Source organism: Paroedura picta, chromosome 2 (genome assembly GCF_049243985.1).
Source record: "Paroedura picta isolate Pp20150507F chromosome 2, Ppicta_v3.0, whole genome shotgun sequence".
In the NCBI taxonomy this organism is placed as follows: Eukaryota; Metazoa; Chordata; class Lepidosauria; order Squamata; family Gekkonidae; genus Paroedura; species Paroedura picta.
Window position 1 is genome coordinate 60,188,453 of NC_135370.1, and position 21,758 is coordinate 60,210,210.

At 40.3% G+C, this 21,758-nt stretch overlaps 1 protein-coding gene across 5 annotated transcripts in view; it reads left to right on the forward strand.

Moving 5' to 3' along the window:
* Positions 1-21,758, forward strand: part of DPP10 (dipeptidyl peptidase like 10) — a 950,123-nt gene that overhangs the window by 800,629 nt on the left and 127,736 nt on the right. For all 5 annotated transcript variants that reach the window (XM_077320279.1, XM_077320280.1, XM_077320278.1 and 2 more), the window contains one exon: positions 5,597-5,671. In XM_077320279.1, the coding sequence (XP_077176394.1) occupies positions 5,597-5,671 (75 nt within the window). The remainder of the gene's footprint in view (positions 1-5,596; positions 5,672-21,758) is intronic.

Below are 21,758 nucleotides of genomic sequence, written 5' to 3' on the forward strand. Positions count from 1 at the left end.
TATAGTATGGAACAACTGAAATCATATCAATGCTTAATTAATTAATATGTTATTTCTTGTCAGCACTATAACTTCTCATCGGTTAATTAGCAATTAGTAATTTTCAAATTTTCACAAATGACATATTCTAATCAAACTTATCTTTCTTACTATAAACATTTTTTCTTATTTGGAGCACTAGAAAAGATCACAAAGATCATTTGCTTGCAATTTAAAATACAGAGGATTTTTTGTACTGGTTTTGTGTCTGTGCAGTTGGCACCACTCACTTGGATGCTGGCCAGGTACTACTGGCACATGTTCACAATTTACTGGTTTGTTGGATATTATACATGCCCTAGGGTTTACTCATCATTAAAAATCATCTGTATTTGAAGTGTATGTGAAAGTTTTCTATCTGCCGAGCTATCATCATTCATCTGTTGAAAGCATTCATCATGCTTGTGCATTCTCTGAACTTAGTGGGTGGAACATAAAATTCCAGAGTGACAAAGTGAACATATAAAAAGTGTTTCCATATATTGCAGAATCAATACAAACATGCTTGACTTTGGGAGTCAGGCAGGCAGAATGGACAAGGCTAAAGCGCTAAAAAAACAAATAATACAACTCCCCCTCACACCTGTTAGCAGGATTTGTGCAATCAAAGAAAGCATCTCTTTATAATGCTACCCCCCCAACAGAGGTAATGGAACTAGGGTTGCTAACTGCTGCTTGGAAAATACCTGGAGGTTTGGGGATGGAGACTGTGTGTTTTTTGATGGCCCTGGAAGATTTTCCAAATGAGTAGGAGTTAATTAATTTTGCATATATATTTAAAAAAAATGTTTAAACATTTATCAGGTGATATGACCATGTATTGCCATGTTTGCTTCCCCCCCCCCCGAAATGGCCAACGGGTTTGGAGAGGGTGGGAAAGGGAGGGGCCCTGGGTAGGCATGTACACAGCTATTTCCAACCATATTCTGCATAATTGCACCACTTCTGGGGTTTCTCAAAGCCTGAAGAATATTTCAGGGGTTTCTCAGTGGTAAAAAAGTTGAGAAAGACTGCTGTGGATGATAGGTTTGGGAAGAGGAGGAAACTCTGTGGGGGCTATAATGCCATAATGTCCTCCTTCCACAGCTACTGTTTTCCCCAGTGGGACTGATCTTTACTGTCTAAAGATTGATTGCACTTTCAGGAAATCTCTAACCTCCATTTGGGGGTTGAAAACCTTAAGTGGGACACAAATAACTACGTATGTTAATAATGTGAATATGCAAAACATTTACCTACCCCTAAAACAATTCTGTTTCCTTAATAGAAAGCTAACATTCCCCCCAAGTATTTCTGGGCAACCAGATTGTAATATCAAGAACTACCTTATTCACAGATCACTGCTCGCAACTAGTACTTACCATATGTGTAAAAGGATACAATAAAAACTTTTTGATTTTTAAAAAAAGATTTTATTATCTTACACAATATAGGAAAAGTTTTACCAAGGTGAAACAATTTTAAAACTAAGTTTTACTAAGACCCTCCCTCCACTCATCCTCCTTACCCATTTAATTGCATGGGCACCTATATTTAGGACCATTTGCACTCTATCAAGTCATGACCAAGTAAAATATAAGTTCACTTTCATGGCTTATGTGAGTCTTGAGTCTTCACTTCTTGTGTTTTTATCACAGCAATATATGAAAGGAAAAATGGGCAGGGTGTGAGGGCAAAGGCCTGCTTCATGGTGTATCATTCTGTCTCCATTTGGTTATCATGCCTGTCATCTCTGGCTGTGGCAGTACATGTAGTCACAGTTGTCAGGTGTGTTCTTAGGGGCAGGTAAGAGGATTGTGTTGCTTGTCTAGAAAGCATCACATCCTCATGCATCATTGCCAAGTACAGAATTAAAACTCAGGACATGGAAGGCATTGTCTTCATAGGAGGCAGGAAATTCAATCTGATTCTTGTCTCATACGATGATATACAAATCCTGCAGTCACTGGAAGTGGAAGCAGAATGCAAGCAAAGCACAGAGAGAGAGAGAGCAATAGTGTTGTGCGTTATTTGAAAATGATATCATTACAGATTCTAGCTGCTAAATCAGGATTTTCTTTGGGGGTCACTTTGGGGGTGTATACGGTTTTTCCTGCATAAGGATTCCTTTCTTCCCAGCTTTCCCTCTGCCCTTGCAGCCATTTCTGACCCTGAGAAAAATATATTATCAGATCCTAGGATTGCCAACCTCCCGGGTGTTGCCTGAGGAATAGATCTCTCTTTTCTGGAGATCAGTGGTGATAGATCTCCAGGGTCCACCTGGATTCTGGCAATCCTGAGGTTGGCCCTGATCCCCATGTGTGGACAGACACTCTGTTTGGAAAGGTTTGGATCGTTATTCTAGTCAAAGAAGTCTTTCTTCAACAAGTAGGTCCACCATGACTTTTTTGTTCCGAGGGAAGCACCCCTGTGAATAATGTAATAGGCACTGTTATCAATACCAGAAATATTCTGAATTGAATCATTTTAAACTAACCTTAGATACCAAAAGACTTAGAGAGTCTTGTATTGGATATATTTTTTGTTTCATTTCCTACTGCATGCCTTTGCTTTCATAAGGACAATATTTTTGGTGAGGGGAAGTATTACTTCTTACAAGTAATATCTGAATACTGAGAAGTGGAGGATATTATTGGTATTTAATTTTGTTCTGTTGCTTAAATTGCTCTGTGTTTAATATCCTGAAAACTACTTCTGGGCCTTGTTTCTGAATCTGTTGCCAATCCAGATGCCAAATTATTTAATCTGGGATTTGCAAAAGAGCCTAGAATGATTAGTAAACCACGTTTCATTGAAGCTCAGTTGGACTGGGAATATTAACTCCCTTCAGGTTTCATTGAATTTTCTATGTCATGAATTCTGAAAGTATTCCCAATATGCCTTTGCTGTAATGGCTCCAGGCATTTTTCTTCTTTTTTTCACAGTAAGTATAATATTCAAATTCTGGTTTGATATTAAATCAGAAGGATGCAATAAGTTGTTTGAAGGCAGCTGTTTTATGAAAATTTGATTACTCGGTGCTTAACCTACACACAGAATTCAACCTCAGGCCTCCTAACATTTAATCCTGCAGACATCTTTAGACTTCTGAGAAACTAAAAATGTCTGTCACAGGAGGTAGAGTGAAGCACAAAAGTTTTGCTCTGGAGTCAGCTGCTGCCAAAGAAACATTTTTTTTAAATCTACACAATCAGCCAATCAATTTTCCAATGGGCAGTTAGAAGTTGTGTTTGGGGACAACCCCAGCCGGTCCTGTCCATTTTCTAAAAATATTTGACGGATACAAACCAGAGTATCACCCCCCCCCCCCAACATGTCCATGTCATTTCTGGTTATGAAACCATATAGCATTAATTTCCAGCATTCCTTCATTGTTAAGTATATCCCCCATCCTCAACACATGTATCTGAGTCAGGTGGATTTGCTGATCAGAAAGGTGCCCGTTGTTTATGTGGACCTCATTTATGTGAACTTGAGGTCCAAGGTACGATTCTAGCAACCTCAAAAGCAGTCTATGAGCTTCAAGGCTTTATATACTTAAAATATAAGTTGGGGTTTGTTCTTGTCTTGATGTTGCTTGTTTGTTTTCAGTCTTCTTGTTGCTTCCTTCAACATGAACCTGATTTGGACCGATTCGGCTCCGAATCGGGTCAATTCAGATCGATCCAAATCGATTAGGATCGATTCAGAGCCATCCAAATCAATTCGGAGCCAATGCAAGTCAAAGGAGCTATTGACTTGCATTGGAAATCCTTCCCCCGCATTTCCCGGGTGCTGGAGGGGAGAGGGTGTAAGTTGCACCCTTGAAACTTCTTGGGGAGCTCAGGGAGGCTCTTCCCTTACTCCCCTGCAAGATTCAAGAAGATTGGACCAAGGGGTCCAATCCTAGGGGCTCCCAAAAACGGCTTTTTACACAAGGCTAAACCAGGGGGGAGGCATTAATTGGAGAGGGATAAATGCCCACTGAAGGATCTTTCACAGTTCCTCCATCCATGCTAATTAATACAGCCTGCTGGCGGACATGCATGTAATCGTAGACACGCATTTCAAAGAAAAAATAACATACAATGCATATTAGTGCAGGCAAGACAACATTCGGACAGGCACATGGTGAGCAAGGGACTCTGTGTTTTTATGATGCTCACTTTGAAAGTTTTAACTTTAAAACCTTTTGTCAAACAAAAAACATGCTCACTTGTTTGTTGCTTTATATGGTTTGTAGGGGGAAAAGGCATTCCCATCTCCCGGAAGCTTGGGGGCGGGAAGGGAGGAGGGGCCATCTTACTAATGCTATTTTGAGAACACACATGTATTTTGCTGATGTGTTGCAGGTTGTTCTCAGGAGTCAAGCGCTTTTTAAAGGGGGAATCCACTTTTTACGATTTCCCCTGAAGCGCTATAGAGACGTGAATGTTGTGGGAGTGTTGCTGGAGTGTAGTGGTTTGTGTACGACATTGTGCATAATGTAAGAAATGTAGCATTTACAAATTGTTACAATTCAGCTACATTTAAATTGTGCGGAATGGACCTATGAATTCCCTCGGACTTGTACTGGGAGTGTCTTCTTTCTGTCAAACACTGTGTCCTTATGTGGCTGTAAGACTGTGTTGGGCAGAAGGGATCTAATAAGGATAGATAGGACAGGTAAGTGCAAGACAGTGCAAGACAGAATACATTATGGAAGAGCTAAACAAGTAGTAGAACAGACAGACATGTGAAAGCAAAAGACAGATCCTATTACATATTCCAAATTTCCTACTGAGGTGGGGTACAAAGGAAAAGATATTAGCTCATTTATGAGCAAAACTTTTGTATGTTTTCTTTATAGTCCTAATGCTCCCAAATTCAACTACTCTTTACAGCTTTCCCAGGTGTCTAAATTGTCTCATGCTTGACCCTTTTATTCTTTAGATATATCTCCAGATTCATATAAAATAATTCCCTTCAGTGGTTCTTTGCTTCAAGTACACACTGATCCTTCCTCTACATCAGATCCATTAAATTCTTTCTGACACCACCATTACCTCTTGATGAAATTATAGCTGTAAATTCAATTGGGTGTCATGTATTCTTATCTAGACATAAAATGTTATTAGTTTGACCATGCTTTGTTCTCTACTATATTTGCCAGACCACTGGGGATTTAAAATCTTTTACCTTTTTTTTTAAATGCAAGGTCTTCTGTGAAATGTTTAGGATCAGAAATAAAAGGTTAGAGTATGCTGTATTGATTTGAAGAATTTGCATTTCCTCCTGTTCCGCACCATATTATCTTTAGGGAAAGAACTGGATGTGTACGTACGGAAATATTTTACTGCTGTATAAATTTTAACCATAATTATTTTGATACAACTGCTATACAACTTTCAAGCAAAAGCAGAGATCTAAAAAGATACTTTAGGGCAAGTTTAAATACTTCTGAAATTTCCTTGATGCTTTTGGTTTTGGTCTATTAGCTTTTTTCCCTCAATATGCTAGGAGGGCCGTATACTTCCAGATGCCTAAGACAAAAATAAGTTTATGTAGCACCATCACTAATGCTATCTTCTCTTCTTAGGTAACTTTCAAAGCATCAAGGTATTCAGTGTCTCCAGATTTAAAATATGTCCTCCTTACATATGACATCAAACAGGTAAATTTATCAGAAAAAAATGGTATAGTATGTTGAAAATTATACTAATTATATGCTCTTTGGGGGGAAACAAGTTAAAATGAAAACGACTTTCTTAGTGACCTTAATGCTGATGATATAATGTTTGAATTACATGGGATTAAATTTTAGACCCAGTCGCTTTTTTGGGATTGAGGTTGATTTGAAACAAATTTTGACCATTGACAAATAGGTAAAATACAGTATTTGCTGGCGTATAAGACTACTTTTTCCTCCTGAAAAACATGCCTCCAAGTAGGGGGGTCGTCCTATACGCCGGGTGCACTTCAGTTGGGATAGACATAGCTGCCCATATTGGCCCATAGTACTGTAATATAATGTAACAAACTATATTTTAGGTGGAAATGTTGGGGGGGTTGTCTTATACGCCCAGTCGTCTTATACACCGGCAAATACGGTAATTCTGAATTTCCTTTCTTTGTTGTATTTGTTTAACTGATATCTTTACAGAAATATAATTCTGTGAAAAATTTCAGACATGCAAATGTTTTAAAGAATTCATTTATTTAGCTAAGATATGTTTAAAACTGTTCTGTGAGAAATTTTCTTTTTTCTGTAAACCACAGTGTATTAGAATGCATTGCTTGTTATTGAACTGGCTTTAGCGGCTTGATATCCTTGCACAAGTAAATGAGTAATCAAAAGTGCAATCTTATATCCTAATTAAAATCATTAAAATGACTGGTCTCTGCTGGAATATGCATATGAGGAATATGCTACAGGGGGCATTGGAAGATATGTGGATTAAGCATAGTGAGATCAGGAACTTCCTGATATTTTTCAAATGATCTCCTCCTGTGCCCTAATGGCTTAGTAGAAGACTTCCTATTCTTTTGAGCAGACTTCCTCCCTGCTTGCCTCCAGAACAGACTGAATGAATGCAGAACACAACAGTTAGTTAGGATTTTTCTCTCTCTTTCTATTCAAAGTTTGTTTCTCTTCACAATAAAACTGTTTTACTCTTTTAAACTCCCTGGTGATTTGCTCCTCTCATATTTAAACTCTGCCAACAGTCTCTTCACAGAATTGCACTGCAGTTCTACATAGGATTGCATTGTTAATGTTGTTATTATAAAACAAGAAACAATCCTGCCTTTCTGCACAAAATTTAAATGTTATTTGTATGTCTTTGTATGAATTGTGGTTTTTGATTTTAATTAATTCAGTAATCGGTTATTGTATTCTTTTTGTTGGCTTTAATGGTATTAATGTGAGTTTATTTTGAAAATTGTAATTTGCTAACCAGTTTGGTGGCCCTTTTGAGGGCAGAAAGGCAAAATATACATTTTGTAAAAGAAAAGAAAATGTTTATATATATATATATAAACATATATGTAGTAAGAGAGTCAGAACACATGTATTTTATTATTTGTCAGAACACAGAATTGAACACACAAATAATAAAATCAATGAATAAATAAATCCTCTGCCTTCCATTAGAATATTTGACTTAATTGGTTTAAATATGCAGTCATGTTGGTCTGGAGCAACAAAACAATGAATCCAGTGGCACCATTACAACCAACAAATACCTTGAAGAAAATTTTGTTGGTCTTAAAGATGCCATTGGCCTCAAACATTGTTCTGATTTAATTGGTGGGAGCCAAACTCCATCAACTGTCAAGATTTTCATCTTGCTCACTGAAGAATAAAGGCTGTGGCCAATTTTTTTTTGCCAAATGGAAGTTGTCTGTGTCTGACTAAGGTGTGATGAATACCCCCATGCAAGGCAAAAAGCAACTGTGGGATGTGCATGGATACTCTGTAATGGGTTCTCAGTGCTGAGAGAGGCCGCTTTTCCCTGATGAAATGCCCTCCATAATTCCTGTTAGCTCTCCTGGGGAAAAAGCACAACCCTGATATCTTCCCCTCCCCCATCAGTATTGCTGCTAATAAAGTTGTGTGGTAGGGTGAGAAATTTTGTATAAGGGAAACTAGGGACAAAACCTGGGTACTTGTCCTAGGTTTGTACTAACTATAGTCACAAATCAAACTATATTTGTTTTAGACTTGGAATTACAAATAAGAACCTCTATTAAAGGAATTCTGATATTATTAGAAAAAATGCCAGGATATTTGCAGAATGATTGTCCTTTTCACTGCCACATGCTTGAAAGAGCTGCATATAAAAATATGTTTAAATGGAAAACAGCAGGGATATATATTAAAGAATGCTTACTTTTTTTCTCTCCCCGGCCTCATTTCTCATTATTGAGGAGACCTACTGTGTGCCATACTTTTTCCAATAATGTTTAAAGCAGATATGCTTCACCAGGAAGACATGTCAATAGGAGAGAGAACATCAAACTGCCGACAGCTTACTTGTGGAGTTCCTCAGGAAGCGGTCCTCTCTCCTATTCAACATCTTCATACGCCCTCTTGTACAACTGGTAAGGAGGTTTGGGCTGGGTTGCCATCAATATGTAGATGACACCCAGCTCTTCATCCTGATGGACAGCTGTCCTGATTCTCCCCCAGAAACATTAGCCAGCTGCCTGGAAGCAGTGACAAGATGGCTCTAGCAGAGTCGTCTGAAGCTCAATCTTTCAAAGACGGAAGTCCTGTGGCTGGATAGGAAGGGTCCATGCAAGGAAGCGCGTCTGCCCACCCTGGATGGGGTGCAGCTCTCTACGGCTCACTCCACCAGGAACCTGGGCATGATCCTGGATACTTCCCTCACAATGGAAGCCCAGGTCACAAAAGTAGCACAGCTAGCATTTTACTACCTGCGCCAAGCCAAACTACTAGCAGCCTCCCTGGGCCCAGAATACCTAGCCACAGTGATCCATGCAACAGTCACCTCTAAACTGGACTTCTGTAACTTGCTCTATGCAGGCCTGCCCTTAGTCTTGATCAGAAAACTACAGCTGGTCCAAAATGCAGCAGCCAGGGTCCTCACAGCAACACCATGGAGGGCCACATTCGGCCTATCAACTACAATGGTTGCCAGTTGAATTCTGGATCAAGCTAAAGGCTCTGGTAATTACCTTTAAGGCCATACGTGGTCAGGGCCAAGTGTATCTGAGGGACTGCCTCCCTGCCTATTCTCCTCAAAGAGCTTTACACTCTGCCAACACAAACTGGCTAATGATCCCTGGACCTAAAAAAGCCTGCCTAGTCTCAACCAGGGCCAGAGCCTTCTCTGTCCTGGCCCCCACCTGGTGTAATGAGCTCCCAGAGGAGATCAGCGCCCTGAGGGAAAAGGGAGCTCTTCCACCAGGCATTTGGTTGAGACTAAGTGAAACCAGCAACATCCAAAGTTCCCAGGCTTCCTCTTCCACAGAAATCCATCCATACATTGTGTACTGGACCTGTTTGCACCATTTCCCCAATTAAAGTTATTAATGTTATTAATGTTAATATTATTGTTGTTGTTATAGAAGTTCTATGTACTATTTTCTATGTTTTATTTAACCTGCCCTGAGCCTCAGGGGAGGGCAGTATCTAAATAAATAAATAAATAAATAAAATATATATATATAAAATAAATGAATAATTTTCTGCTTCATGGGTCCATTAAACTGAAAGTGGAATTCTACTTGAGGGTTTCGTTAGTGAGCTATTAATTATTGTTCTGTCTCATCCTCCTTTCAGGAAGCTCAAGGCAGGATATAGCTCCTGAACAGTCTTTTGTCTAAGATCATCACAGTGGTCAAGTATTATGAAGTCATAGGCCATAAGTAGTAATGAGTAGTAATGGGACTCCCATTAGGAGAAATTTAAAGGCAGTACTTGCTGTTCATAACAGCAAATGGTGATGAAGAGGACACCACCATAGAACAATGTTGCAGGTGAAAAATGGAAATTTTGTTTTCCATGTGTAATATTAATTGTGTTAGAAAGTAAACTTTTTGCATCTAGACTTTAACATGAAGGAGCCAGTATAGTCTGGTGTGTGTGTGTGTGGAGGGGGGGAAATGGAGACTTAAATTTGCTCATGACATTTGCCATGAAATTGTAATTAGAGCCATGGTTATTTTGATCTTTGGATTAAAAATAAATGCAGAGTTAAATTAAATAGTGAAATATTTATTTTTCTGTTGTCAGCATTTTCTTTAATCTATTTTATGCTTCGAATGGCAAACTTTAATTAAATTTGCAGTTGTTTCAGCACAATTAAGTATATCTTTTATGCATAACGGGATGTAAATTTGCATGAAAATAAGCTGTCTTTGAATACAAAAGTAATAATTGAATGAATCATACTGAGCAGAATGAGGAAAGACGTTAAATGTATGCTTCTGCAGCTGTGTGATGTTGTTCTGTTCACTTTGCAAGCTGAAAAATCCCTGCCTTGATTCCTGTTGAATACAAGTTATTTTTAGATTTCATATCCCTTACTGATCCTACATTTCAGTATGAATATTAGCTACCTTTACTAATGATTCCTGAGAAGCTCCACAATGGTTGTAGTTGTCTTAGGTGGTCCAGTAACAAGACCACCTATGAAAAAGGTTGGAAAGTTCAATTTTAGTAACTTAGATTTGTGGATTAATGGATTTTTTAAAAAATCACCCCTGTATGGGTCAATTGCATACTTCATTCATCAACAAATGTTATTTTGAGTGTAAAAGATCTCATATATTAACGAGGGAAGAATTTAACTGTTCTTGTGTTAAAGTGAGTTAATAAATCACAGAAATCATCCCACTGTCATTTATAGTTCAGCAACTGGACTGTTGCTAATTGTTCTGCTGCATACAAAAGGACAGATCTTCCAGACAGGCTATTGTCCTCCCCCCCCCCCCCACTTCTGCATCTGACCAGGGCTGATTCTGCAATTACTTTGTTTTTTCTGTTGTCAATCCTGCTGAATCATGATTGAGTTGAACCCGGGTCTTCCTCCTTCCTCTCCCCCCAATTGAAACAGAGTGTTCTGCACTTGATTGGGGAACCTCAGATTGGGGAGGGGAGCCAAGCATAGCAGGAGACTTTTTCTTTTCCTGAACTGGGGTGGGGAGACTATTGGAGACAGCAGCCTCATAGAGGAGGAGGGGAAAATAAATCCAAGAGGCATATCTCTGCTGAGAGAAATGTGGGCTTCTGGTGCAGACTCTTTAAAACAGGGCAAAATTAAGTCTTGGGAGGGAAGCCTTGCAGGTGGGAACTAGGATATCTTTTAACTGACACCTTGGCCCATCAGGGAAGACTGCTTTACTATGTCAGCATTGCAGGCATGGGCAGGAAGTTAATCCACAAAACTCAGAACATCTACATTTATACTGGGGGCTTTTAAAGCTGGGATTTTGAATATAGCAACTTATATCGCAGGGGAAAGGCAGGGTCACCGCGGATCAGTCATGGATGGGAAAATTTAAAGTGCTCAAATTCAAAATGGAAATTAAATACACTACATATGGGAGGGTTTTTTTCGGGCTGGGAGAGGACAAAAAGCAAAATGCAGATTTGACCCAGGTTTCAGGAATTCATGTCCAATGCAGAGATTCAATATGCTGTATGGCTAATGGAAACAAACTAGAAATAGTTCTTTGGTTATTCATTCCTTGTTCACTTTTTTGTTCCTTCAGTATCCTTTGTTTGGGTCTCATAAGTGGAAAAGTAAAAGAGGTAGTCACTTAACAAAACAAACACGTAGAGATGTGAAGAAGTACTGATAAGCATGCTTTTCAGTATTGATTCCAGAAAATACTTCTAAATAGCTTGATGCTCTTAGATAACTTTAAATTAGCAATCACTCTGTTCAATTTGGCAATGCAAATGTAAAGATAATAAAACTACCACTATTATTGGTCCAGCAGTAGCTGCCACCTGGATCTCTGTGTATGAATTTTTTTCCATATTAATTACACAAGATATACAATAACTATTTGAAAAAAGACATTTTGACTATATTGTGGTTTTAGATACCCTTTCCCCAAGTAGGAGTATAAAGGCTACTTTTTAGTTACCATGGATAAATCCTACATGATGCTTACAGTGCAAGGCACTTATGGAGTTACTCAGTACAGATTTATTCCAGTTGTTTTTGTTGGTATCAGACTGGAGTAGATGTTATCGACAGAACATACATTTGCTTTCAATCATTTTGACATTTATAGTATTAGGTTTAAAAAACCACTCTGATTTTTTTGGGATGAGCTTAGAGTCCAATAGTAAATTTTCACTTATATTATTCAAGCTTATTAAATATGCAAGTTTAGTAACTTTCTAAAAGCAAGATGCAATCATTTAAATAAGAAACTGGCTTCAAAATGCTGCTTCTGAAGTTTGTGTCACAGGGGATGGTAGTTAACAATGAAGAATTGGTGCAGGTATTATCTCTTCTTGCATTAGCAGAAATACATGGGGGAAAGTTAAGGGTTATCCAATATTTCTAATTTTACTAATATCTCCATATTTTTGTACTGAATGTAATGTAAGGCCTAACAGATCTGACAGGTAAGAAACCCATAGGGATGCTTTTGTCTAGTCTTTTAGACCTACTAGTGTAGCCATGTCAGGGACAAAGGTGCCTCTAGGATCCAGTTTTTCCTTTAAAGGTAAAGGTATCCCCTGTGCAAGCTTGGAGTGCGTATAGAGTCAGTTTTGCTGTTTGAAAAGCAGGTTGGTGCAGTAGACAATGCCTGCTTTCAGCTACATTTGGTTTGACATCTATTTCTTAAACTAAGCTGACTTGGCCATGCTGATCCATATATTTATAACTTCATGGCTGGACTTCTGTTACATATTCTACGTTTGTCTGTCATTGAAGACAACCATAAGACTACAACTGGATCAAAACATGGCAGCCCCAAGTACTATCAGGGCTAGCCAGTGGGATCATATCTTATGTATTTCGGCTAAATTGGATGGCACTTTATTTCTGTTCAGGTTTCTGGTTAACTTTTCAATCCATTCGGTCCTAGGATCCACATATCTGAAGGACCTTGTCTCCACTTATGTCCCTGTGCAGTCTTCTGTGCAGTCTTCTGGTTTTCTTTTTGTTGTCCCCATTAAGAGTGCATATTTGATGTCCAATAGAGCCCAATGGTAAATAGCATGGTGAAATAAAAGCACAACCATTTTATGACCCTATGACTCTATATCCTGGTATACCCTGGTATCCTTGTGCTAAGTAAGGTGAATCAAAGTGCCTCCTTGCTTTATACTTAAAAGGGCATTAGCAATAATAACCTTTTTTAAGTCCTCTTTTTAAAATTATTCTTCCTCTCCCCACCCCTTTGCACTTGTTAAGACCATGTTTACCGATTCAATATTTTGGAGGTTATCTCAGATTTTTCTTGTGTTAACAATTCCTATGTGCAAAGTCTAGGAACCAGAAGATGCTGGAGCCATCTACTTTGGCCTTATTATCGTGGTCCTTTCACAGGTCACTGCATTTCTCTATGAAACTGTGAATCCTAAACAACAGAGATAATGCTAACTCTCAAATTAGGAATAGCAGTGTTTACGTATCTTTGGAGCTACTGTCTTCTGCAGAGAGTTGTCTGAAGGCTAGGGATGGTTTTTTTGTTTGTTTTGTTTTAATAAATAAGCTAGTATGATCTAGCTTACACTTCACTGTTAGGGAATAGCTGTTCTCAGGCATAGTTTACCTATGGAAAGGCCTGGGCTATGGAGTTTAGAGGGGCAAGACACACTTTAATTTAAAGGGACAAAGACAGATGCTAGTCCTCTTCCCTCCTTAAATTTTAAAAGGAAAGCAGGGTAGGTGAGAAAGTTCAGATTCTCCCATCCTCATAACATCCCTAACACTCGCTACACAGTGAGCATTTCCTCCCTTTACCCACTGTGGGCCTTTTTGTTTTCTGTGTCTTTTAAATTGGTAATTGAATACTGTTATGACAGTATAACACTGCAAGCAATAGGTTTTCTCCACTATGGATGTGCTAGAGAGATACATTTAAAAATAAAAGCTGGGGGTTCAAATAACCTCTGAACAGTTTGTTATGTTATATTGATATAAGACAATCAATTGCCATTTTCTTAAAAAGCCTCCTGATACAGGAAGAGGCAATGTCTCCCATGGGGACAGTGCCAGGAAATAGGTTGTCATGTGGGCTAGATTCAATAGCTCCCTTGTGGCCAGATCTTCCAATCCCTTCCTCTGGAGTAGGGGATAGCCAAGTGCCATCTGGACAGAAATCTAGATCCAGCTGTCTTAGGCATTGGTAACCCAGCCAGGAGATCCCCTGAGTGGGCTGCATCTTGTTCCTTGGGCAGAAGCTCCAAAGCTCAGGGCCTCGCTGACTCCAGTCTGACAGGATTCCTTCGATATGGAAAGAGACTGGAGAGCAAAAAGAAAGAGGTATGCAGTACCCTTAACAATGTAGCACGTGCTATGGGCCCCACGTTTTCAAGGGCCCTGCACATTGTCTCCTCCCCTTAACCTCCCAGTGCTGAGACAAGGAAGATTAAAGAAGCCACAGGGGCTACAGCCCTCTCCAAACTAATTTCTATGATAGCTGATACAGGACAAAACAGCCTGCCCTGCCTTACTACCTTAAGCTTCTGATTGGAAGTAGTGTGTGTGTGGGATTCTCAGCATCCTTGTTGCTGTGCATGCGGGAGATTTCACTTCCCAAAATTCACACTTTTTGCTCCTATCTTCTTAGTAGCACACACACACATTTATGATTTGTGCGGTCTTGAAGAATAATAACAACAGCCCCAAGTTGGCTACCTGCATGTCAGATGCCTTCCTTGTGCAAGCAAGCTAGAGGTCTCCTCATGAGCAAGTTTCTTCCTTCAGCTGCTGCTGTCTCCTCTTCCTTCCCTGCTCTGTTCTTTGTTCCAGCAATTAGTAATGGCTACAATGCAAGTAGCATCACTGTTTATGTTGAAGGCTTTCTTTAAAGGGTTTTTTTGCTTCCCTTTGAAACAGCTCAAGAATGGAAGGGCTTAACAAATTTCAAAATGAAATTTACCAAAGTGTGCAGGCACACATCTACCGAAGTGTGCAGGCACATGAAAGCTTCTACCTTGAATAATATTTTGTTCATCTTAAAGATGCTACCGGACTCAATATTTCTTTGACCTATCTTCCTCTGCCACATGGCTCTATGTTGAAGGATACAGTGTCATCCTAAGCACGTGTGACTGTGCGTTCAGTTGTGCCTACTGCCAAGTTCAGGTGGGTAGGGTTGTTTTAGGGTAAAAAAAAAAAATTCAACAACTCAACCATACTATTAAGTCTGCGGGTTCAGTGATCACAGATTCCAAGTCTCTAAGCAAAGCAATCCGATTGGCCCTAGCGGAGCAATTCGATTAGCCCCAAGCAGAGCAATCAGATTGGCTCTGGCAGAGTGATCAGGTTCCTTGATTGGTTAGTTCCTTGGCTAGCAGAGAACCCTCATTTGCATCTGTCTCCAAATGCCCACAGACATAACACATACAGTAAACAATAAATAGCACCCAAAGTTTGAATTTAAAAGAAATAGCTTTCAAAAGATACTGTAGTATGGTGGCTTAGAACTGATGTAACAGTATTCAAAATGGGGGGGGGGGGGAAGATGGCAAAAACAAACCCAATTTACTCAGTCTGAAAGCCGAAGAAGCATCTCTTTGAAAGCTCAGTGTCTAATTACAGAATCCCATTTGTGCTCTGCTCTACATGAAGAATTAGGTTCATGGAGGCAATTTACTCTATTGCTTGCATTCTAGTATATGTCAAACTCAATGGGAAATACGTTATGGATGACAGAAAATAAAATCTAGTATCCTCCAGGACACACTAGACTGGAGAGAACTATATATTAAAATAAATACAGACATAGAAATGTACCTACGTTTCCCTTCAGATCAGTGGGTTTTTACATATATTGTAGTAGATGCGTGGTAGAGTTTTCAGCTATGGATTCTTTCAGAATGAACTTCCAGCATAAAAAACGCTTTGGCAGTATCTTAACTACAGCATTGCACTTGAGCATGAAGTACATGCTGTGGAGTTTCTGATACTTCCTTTCACAGAACACATAATAATTTTTCATTTTGTTTTTGGATTATGTGTGAGTTGGTATTGTTCTGAAGTTTTTAAAATCATAAGTTAAAGAAGAAAAAGTAAGAGAGTTTCAATAGCAGGTTTGGTTCTTTATTTGAGTTGAATGCTCAGTATGAGATCATTGGCAAAATTCAAGCTGAGGAGTCCTGTGGAGTGGGAGTTAATGGTGCTTGATGTAAACAATACAGTTCAAATCTCACAGAAGTCCTGCAAGGATCAGCCTGTTCACATTTATTAACATAAGAGGATGATGTTGTAAAACAGCACTATGAAATTCTTTCTGGTGAGGAATGTTCCTCTTATCCTTGCTATCCAGTCTATTTGAAAGTATTGTTTACCCTTTTCAATGTAAGCAGAATGAAAGTGTGCTACTTAGAAAAAATATCACCAGGCAACTGGTAGAGTTATACATGCACACATTCATGCACACACTATTTTACCTCTTTTTTTAACTTCTTTTTTTAACTTCTTTTTGGAGATTTCCCCAAATCAGACAGGGTCACTCCCCCTCCCCTTGCAAACCTGAGGTTTCCATCAGGAATACAGAAACTTCTATTCCACTTGTGTCTGGCTTCTGTTACCTACTGGTGATCACATTTACAGTACAAGAGGGGAACCTCTGGAGAAATCACAGAAAGAGAAATAATTTGGATACTATTAGGTTTATAGATTCTAGTTTTGGATTCTATAACAACTATCACAAAGATACTTCAGGTTACTTGGTGGACTGTCTGAATTGTATATATTAGTGATCCCCAACCTGTGGGCTGCGGACCTTGTGGTCCTTCAACTAATTGGAGGTGGGCCGCGAAGGACGCCTTCTCCCCCCCCCCGGCCCTTTACAACACACTTCCGGTGTCATTGTCTCCCATTACTCCCAGATGGGACTATCTCGTTGCAGAGAAACAAGCTCAGGGTCCCCATTGATTTGTCATTGTCATGAGTTAAAATTTCCATGAAAATAAAATGTTCCTTATGTTCATTGTTGTGGCGTGTCTGTGTCTTATTTTGAAGGGATGTTTAAACATTACTATAGCGATCAGAGAGCGTTAGGGCAGTGGTTGAGAGTAGAGGAGTAAACTACCCACCCACCACCGGGCCTCAGTAAAAGTCGTTGAGTGGTCCCCGGCATTGAGTGGTCCCCGGTGATAAAAAGGTTGGGGACCACTGGTATATATGTTCAAGGGGTTCTGTTTGCTGTTCAGTATTTCTTGTTGGAGTTGAAGTTCAATAAAAAACTGATTGTTTCAAAGAAACTGCACCTGTGTCTGCTGAACTCATAGATTTAACAGGGACTGCATGGTCCTGTAGGTTGTAGAACTTCCTATCCCTGGAAGACACCTGTTTATTTTTCTCCTTGGTTTTATTCATTTATTTGATATACTGTATTTGCCGGCATATAAGACGACCCCCCCAACATTTCCACTAAAAATATAGAGTTTGTTAATTATATTACAGTACTATGGGCCACTATGGGCAGCTATGTCTATCCCAACTGAAGTGCACCCGGCGTATAGGACGACCCCCCCACTTGGAGGCATGTTTTTCAGGGGGGAAAAGTAGTCTTATACGCCAGCAAATACTGTATATATTATTTCTCCCCATAAGTGGGTTTGGAGTGGTTTAATTATGATGCACTCTACACTGAGTCTAAAGACAAACATACAAACAAATAAATGCAGTATTGGGGAAGTTGTTTGCTGTGTCCAGGAACCATAAAGGTCTTTCTGTATGTGGTTGGATAAGATTTGACAACTTGTATCTGCTTTCACTGTCTCTCTCCACTGACCCTTACCTTGTTCCTCATTGCCTTAGCAAATGATTGTGAGGTAATTTGGAAACTGAAAACTTAATATAGACATAAACGTCATGGCCCAACTAAAATTAATATTTGGAAGCGGCAAAAGCTGAAGGTGACTCATTTTAGATGAGCTAGCTTTCCAGGATTAATAAACAAGGCATGTTGAGACAGGATTTTTATGAATTATATTCTGAATAAATATCCATAATATAGAATTAGAAAACGTTAAATTAATGGCATTAAATACATGACATAGCATTTCACATAGCTAAAACTGTCCCAGTCTTGACCTTTGTTAAATTCTAAGTGTAAATATCGCTTGCATATGAGAGATCAGTTTCAGAGGTCTCCCAGTCATGCAGAACATATTGAATTAACATACTGATTAACCATTAATCCAAGGCTATATCCTGGAATCCTTTGTACACCTCCATGGGTGAGACAACTTAATAGTTTCATTGTGTAGAGAGTACACCTACCTTGTGCTGAACTTAAAAAAAAATCCCCACAGGGTTTTTTGGAAATGTATGTGTGCATGTGCTTCTTCTTGTCCATGGTTCACTAACAGAAAACAAACATTGCATGTTAGCCCCAAATTAATGTCTATTTTTTTTTATTTAAAAAGAAGTGGCCAAGCTAGTTGTGATTCCCCCCCCCCCTTCCAGGACCTCTTGGAATGTAATACATGCAATGGCATCATTCTCTTCAGTGAAATGACACGTATTATGCTGCCTCATTGACTTCTTTAGCTTTCCCTAATGATTTTCAATGCCACCAAAGGCTCTCACCTTATACATTTTAGTTTACCAAAAAAACAGAATGGCTTCATTATATTTCGTAGAGTTACAGAATAGTCAGTATGTGGGGTTGGCTATAAGATAAAATGTATACTTTATTTTGCATAAATGAACTGGTTTCATTTAAACACAAATAGAATTTACTTAATAGCATCTTGCCACTTAGGCTAATGGCTTCCATACAAAGAACACAGAACCACCTCAATCTGTCCTTTTTCATGCCAGCCATTTTGGGACTGTACCCACCAGAGTTCCAAATGTGTCCACAGGCTCAGAAACATGCTCTGAATAAACCTAGGAAATTTTATCTCCTGAGGATAAAGGTTCCATTCAATCATAACATATTCTGCTTATGCATCCATCCCCTCTATTTTGAATTACAGTAAACCTATACACAAATCCCTGTATTAATTCACACAACTAAAACAAACCCAAAACATTTACGGCAGTGGTCCCCAACCTGCGGTCCGCAGCCCGGTGCCGGGCCGCGAAGGCCAGGGCGCCGCGGTTCCCTCCCCCCCCCCCGCAGTAAAAACTTACTGGGCCGCAAGCTTGCGGCCCGGGAAGCTTCTTACTGCAGGAGGGGGGGGAGAGAGAATCAGGGCCGCGCATGCGCGGCCATCGTTTGCCGGTCCCCAGCCGAAAAAAGGTTGGGGACCACTGATTTACGGAACAAAATGTTACACTAGTAAAAGCCTTAGAAAGTGGCTGCTAGTCAGATGTGGTTTAACCACACCATGTCAAAGACACACAGAACACATCACCAGCATCACTAAACAGAATGAAGCTTAAGTTTACAACTCCCTACCTGATTGGCCCCCCCTGGGGGTGTGACACCAATAGAGAGAGGGCTGCCAATCAGGGCCAATCAGTTCAAATTGGACTCTGCCATGACAGTCAATCAGGTCAAATTGTATGCAGATTGGCTCTACCTGGGGCTGTGCTACAAATAGAGATAGAGCACTCTGCCAATGAGGGGTAATCAGATCAAATTGCACTCTGCTAGTCAGAGACAATCAGCTCAAATTTCTTGCAGACAACTCATTCCCTACCTGATTGGATTCCCCCAGAAAATATTCCCCCCAACAGTAGATAGCTCTCAGCCAGGAATGGCCTACCCTGGTAGTTTATCCCCAGTCAGGAGGTAGCTCTCAGCCAAGAAGGGTTTGGCTCTGCTTCCCAACTTTTTCCTGGTTTCAGAAGTTTGTTGGGTGGAATAGGAGGCAGCCTCAGAGCATGGCCCACTGTCAGTAAATTGCCCTGGCCTCTTTCAACTCAGAGGACATGGAGGAGGAACAAGCTGTCTCCTGGAGCACTCTCTCTGTGCCTTCTGGAGCCCCAGAAATGGCCTGCTGCCAGCCCTCTAGGACCCAAGGCAGCTAGGAAAAGCCTTGACTAAGGGAGTGTTTACTTATGAGTAAGTTGTGCTCTGGGAATGTTTACACATGAGTAAGTCATGGCCCTCAGCCAGAAATGGCATGCCCTGGTAGTTTAGTTCCAATCAGGATACAGTTTTCAGGCAGAAAACCTCCAACTTCCTGCCAGTTTCAGAAGCTTACTGGATGAAAGAGGAGCCGGCCTCACAGCATGCCCTGCTGCCAGTAAGTTGCGCTGGTCTCCTGGCCTCTTTCAACCCAGAGGACCTGGGGAGGGGGAAATCCATCTCTTAGTGCAGCCTCTGTGAACTTTTGGGTGGGGGGAGTCCAAAAATGCTCCTTGTGGGACCCAGGGCTGCCAGGAAAAGCCTCTGCCTTGGGAATGTTTACTCATCAGTAAGTCATCTGAGGTTTGCAATTTGCAGTGTGTGAAGGGAATCATGCTTTGGGGGTAGCCATCATAAGCAATTGTAGCAGGGAAAATAATGTGGGTGGAACTGGGAAGATGTAGACATTCCCTTTCCATATGGATACCGCTTTAATCTTGCTGCAATCTTTGAAAGGCCATCACAACACAGCAAACCTGAGACCAATGGCATGGAAGATGGGAAATGTAAATGGGGCATAGAAGCACCATGAGGACATGTGGGGGGGGGAGATACTGTTTCACAATAGCACCTTCTCAGTAGAAGAAGAGTTGGTGTTTCTACCTGAAGTCTCAGAATGGCTTATAATAGCCTTCTCACCCCCACCCCAGCAGACACCTTGTGAGGGAGATGAGGCTGAGTGAGCTCTGACTGAATATGTTATGTGAGAACAATTCCAAACAGAACTGTGATTAGCTCAAAGTCACCCAGCTGGCCCAAGTTCACCTAGCATGTGGAAGAGTAAGGAATCAAATCCAGCTCACAGTATTAGAAACAGCTGCTCTTAACCACTACACCAAGGGGTAGGAATTGCCATTGCCTTAAAGAGTTGTAGCTAGAGCACAGGCCGATGAAGCTGTTGCAGGAGATGGTGTAAGTCTTTTTTACTTGCTCATTGACTGTTCTAGGATTGTTTTCCCTTTAAATTTGGACTTTCTGGCTGATCACTTCTCAGAGCAATCCAAGGAGGGAAATACTCAGGTGTTTCCTACATGGAGAGGTGATTGTGTTGTTAATAAGGTTTGCAATTTCAGAAGGGAGGAATGCTTTTGTGTTCCCTGTGTGTATGTATGTAGAAGGGAGTGCTACACAGCCCCTGTCCCCATCCCAAGGAGCTCTTTCCTCCAGCGGAACTGATCTTTACAATTGGGAGAGGGCCTGTCATTCCAGGGGCTCCCCAAATCCCTGAACACTGGCAGAGTGTCCCAGAGACCCCTCACCCAAGCAGCTTTTTCTTCCAGGGAAGAAGGAAGAAGAGTTGGCTCTTATATGCCACTTTTCTCTACCAGAAGGAGTCTCAAAGTGGTTTATGTTTGCCTTTCCTCTTCCCACTGTGTGAGGGAGGAGAGGCTGAGAGAGCCCTGATATTATTGCTCGGTCAGAAAAGCTTTATCAGTGCTGTGGCAAGCTGTGGCCAGCTGATTGCACGTGGGGGAGAGTGAGATCAAACCCGGCTCACCAGATTAGAAATCCGTGCTCCTAACCATACACCAAGCTGGCTCTGAACCCTCCAGTCTAGAGAAGAACTTTCATTCTGGGGGTTCTCCAGGTCCCACTTAGAGGCTGGCATCCCTGAACAGTAGCAGGGATGCTAGCCTCCAACTGGAGATCCCACTTTTAGAGTTTGTCAAAGCCTGAAGAATATTTCTGTGATTTCTCAAAAGTAAAAATTTGAGAAAAGCTGACATAGAGGCAATAATTGAGAAACCCCTTAAAGTTATTTGCCAACCAATGTTTTCATGTTTGTTACATGCAGTTGTTTATTTACTTTGATATTGAACTGAACTGAAGAAGGTACAGAAGGTACAGACAGAAAGGTTTTCAGTTCTTCAAGCACATTTTTCTATCAATTAAGTATTTTCATTGAAGGAAGAAACTGTAACAAGTTTATAAATTATTTGATGTTTATTGTTATTAGCAATTACTGCCACAAAGCATTTCTTCTGTAGATCTCTATAGTCTGCAGA